General features: G+C 45.5%; 1 protein-coding gene across 2 annotated transcripts in view; it reads right to left on the bottom strand.

Annotated features, from left to right (window-relative positions):
• MFGE8 (milk fat globule EGF and factor V/VIII domain containing) overlaps positions 1-3,229 on the bottom strand; it is a 28,349-nt gene extending 25,120 nt beyond the window's left edge. The window contains exon 1 of one of the 2 annotated variants that reach the window (XM_042476263.1): positions 3,051-3,229. In XM_042476263.1, the coding sequence (XP_042332197.1) occupies positions 3,051-3,129 (79 nt within the window). In that variant the 5' untranslated portion in view covers positions 3,130-3,229. The remainder of the gene's footprint in view (positions 1-3,050) is intronic. The other variant, XM_042476264.1, reaches the window with a different exon arrangement.
• Positions 3,230-3,439: the final 210 nt, after the last annotated feature.

Genomic DNA, 3,439 nt, shown 5'->3' with positions numbered 1-3,439 from the left:
GAAATAATCCAAGCTTTTCTATCATCACTCAGATTTTTCATGCCTCTTACTAAGTGCACTTCAGAGAAACCTTGATTTACTCCATATCAAGTACAGACTCACCTATCTACCCTAAGCCTTGGAAAGAGGCAGCATGGTGTAAGTCAGTACTACTCAAAGCGATGGTTCCTGGACCTGTAGGATCCTTAAGCTATCGGCTCCCAGTGCATGGCATTTCCAAGAAAAGAAAGAAAGAATTGTAGCCAATGGGGGGAAATGGTGCCAGTCACTATTGCCCATCCTCCACACCAGGTAGCCTAAGAGACACTCTTGCAAACAATATTCATAGCTGCAGCAATGACTGTCCAAATGAAAAACAGGTCATTTCTTCCCCACCCACGCCCCCAAAAATGGCTCCTGAATTTTAGCACAGACCCCTTGGGATTAACATCTCATGCTGAAATTTCGACCCATTCCACAGATGTCCTAAGATACAGGCCATGACTGATCCCCAGTGCAAGATTTCTGCAATCCTCAGATGCATTTGGTCCCATTTGTTGCTCGATTTACACAGGGAAGAGGTGAACCAACACTCGCCATTTGTGCTAACTCTCTCAGCTACAGTTTTTAGGAGGCTCTGGGTGTTGTAGGGATAGCAGCAGGGGGGCAAGATGAAAGCACCAGGAGAACTCGGCCTGCCCAAATGAAATTTCCAGACAGTCCCAAAATTCCCAGCATTGCAGAAAGTGTGGATGAAAACCATTCACACCCAGAACTCTTCCATTTGCTGTGTTTACATTTCAATGCACAAATTGCTTGCTCCTTTTCTTTGGATGCTTCCACGTTGTTTCTGAATGTTCAGCTGAAAATTTAAGTTACCAGGATGCTTGAAATTTGGAGATCAAATCTTCCCTTCAGTTAGGGCTCACCAAGGCTTGCACTCCACAAAAGGCGCTGGCCTACTTTAACTATCAAAACAACATGTTGCTGTTTGTGTATTTTAATTTTGATTGTCTGCATATTTATATAACCTAAACAAAGCGATACAAAAGCCTGGGGCTGTGCAGAGCTGATCCCGATGAAACACTTGTTAAGAGCGCACTTCTTAAACACACTGTAAGAAGAGCGCATCTCTTAAACATATTGCTAAGGAGAGAGAATCTCTTACACTTAAGTCCAAAACGCACTGCAGAAATGATCCAGTTTGAGACCCCTTTAACTGCCCTGGCTCAATGCTAGGAAATCCTGGAAAGTGTAGTTTTGTGAGACACTGGTATCACAATAAGCTACAATTCCCAGGATTCCCTAGAACTGAGCCAAGACAGTTAAAGCGGTCTCAGACTGGATTATTTCTGCAGTGTGTTTTGCTCCCTACTGAACATACTGTTTCAAAACAGCAACTGGGGCAGTCAAAATTCATGATGTTCAGGGTTTACAATCAACAAATAACTATTTGCAAGTTTGTGTTTTACCTGAATAACAAATAAAAGTATTGATTTCCATTAACCTAGCCATATGTTCCTCTGTAAAATTAGTACCTTATTCACAGTCATCACAGCCATCCATTCAAACCTCCGCAATACACACATTCCTGTTTTTAAAGGCACTACACCCCAAAACACAAGATTTATTTTTGGGGGGAAGGTTGCCATCTTGTTTGGTCTGCATAAAAGGGCAAGCTTTCCAACCCTCAAATAAGGGATGTTCCTTATAATAAGGGACACCTGTCAGGCAGTGTGGCGTAGCGGTTTGAGCATTGGACTACGACTCTGGAGACTAGGGTTCGATTCCCAGCTCAGCCATGGAAACCCACTGGGCGATCTTGGCCGAGTCACACTCTCTCAGTTTCAAGGGAAGGCAATCGCAAACGTCCTCTGACCAAACCTTGCCAAGAAAATCCTGTGAAAGGCTGGCCTTAGGGTTGCCATAAGTCAGAAACAACTTGGAGACACACCCCAACCATATACGTAAAACACAGAGAGATCTGAATACTGAATACCTTAAAGGTACCAGATCCCATATGACATTAAATCTGTAATGCTTGGGACTAACATCGCCATAATGTTTTTTTCCCCTCCCATATGGTTTTTAACTTCTTTGCCTGACAAAGAAGCCAGTGCTGCTTTGAAAGCTTGCAACATGTATATTGTGCATTTTGATTTGTCCAGTATAGGAACCACTATAACTAAATTGAAGGCTTGGGACTAACCATCATATTTTCCCCCTCCTGTATGATTTTTGACATATAGACAGTGTGGCATGATGGTTTGAGCATTAGACTAGGACTCTGGAGACCAGGGTTCAAATCCTGGCCTGGACATATAAACCCATTGAGTGACCTTAGGCAAATCACACTCTCTCAGCCTCAGAGGATAATGGCAAACCTCCTCTGAAGGAACTTGCCAAGAAAATCCCATGATCGGAAAGGACTTGAAATAAACCCAGTTTGAGACCTCTTTAATTGCCCTGGCTCCAGGCTGGGGACTCCTGGGAACTGGAGTTTTCTGAGACCTTTATCCTGCCCCAGCAAACTACATCTCCCAGGATTTCCTAGCATGGAGCCAGGGCAGGTTAAAGTGGGATCCAATAGAATCAATTCCAACCAATGGGGGTCACAACAAACAGCATAAGCCTTCCAGCGCAGGGAGCCTGGGCAATTAAAGCGGTTTCAAACCGGGTTATTTTGTTTTTTCTTAACTGAGCTTTTACAATAAAGCACATAAAGTCTGTAGAAAAACAACAGCCACAACAAACCACAAGGGCCAAGGTATATACCTGGAGAAAAGTTATTCTGCACAGAATCAAAAAAGTAATTAAATAAGTTCTCTGCAAGAAACCGGGTTATTTCTCCAGTGTGGACGGTGCCCCCAAGCCTTGGTTTCCATGGGACCATCCCCTCCCAGAGCCACAAAACAGGCACACACTGTGTGCATGGTGCAAAGCTTTGGAAACCATCACTCCAAGCAAACCAGGGTGGTCTCAAACCGGGTTACTGCTGCAATGTGGATGCAGCAGGGAAGAAAGGAGGAGTTGCAAAGCATAAGAAACTAGGGTCTCCTTGGGCTGCTTACCTTTGGCCAAAGCCAGGAGCCAAGCCAAGCAGCAGAGAGGCCCCAGCCAGCGTTGCAAAGAGGGCTTGGCTGCTTTCATGCTGCTGTTGTTGCTGCTGCTTCTCTGAGGCTGGGCTCCAGTGACTCAGTCCCAGCGCAGCCTGCCTTAGCTTCTTCTTCTTCTTCTCGCTCCCAGCAAGCCAGCCCTAATCGCCTGCGGGCCAATGGCAATCGCAGCCTGGGAAGGGGAAGCCCCAAGGCAGTGACGTCACTAACAGCCTGCACCAGGTGACACCCTTCAGAGGGGTAACCCCACTGCTCCTCCAACCAACACCTTTACCTTTGCTGTGGCATTCATCTGCTTCCCTTCCAGATGATTTAAAAAGTGCTGGGGTTTTTTTTGGGGGGGG

The sequence above is a fragment of the Sceloporus undulatus genome, chromosome 6 (assembly GCF_019175285.1).
Source record: "Sceloporus undulatus isolate JIND9_A2432 ecotype Alabama chromosome 6, SceUnd_v1.1, whole genome shotgun sequence".
Classification (NCBI taxonomy): domain Eukaryota; kingdom Metazoa; phylum Chordata; class Lepidosauria; order Squamata; family Phrynosomatidae; genus Sceloporus; species Sceloporus undulatus.
Note: the sequence above shows the minus strand (reverse complement) of the source record. Positions and strands in the feature narration are given on the sequence as shown.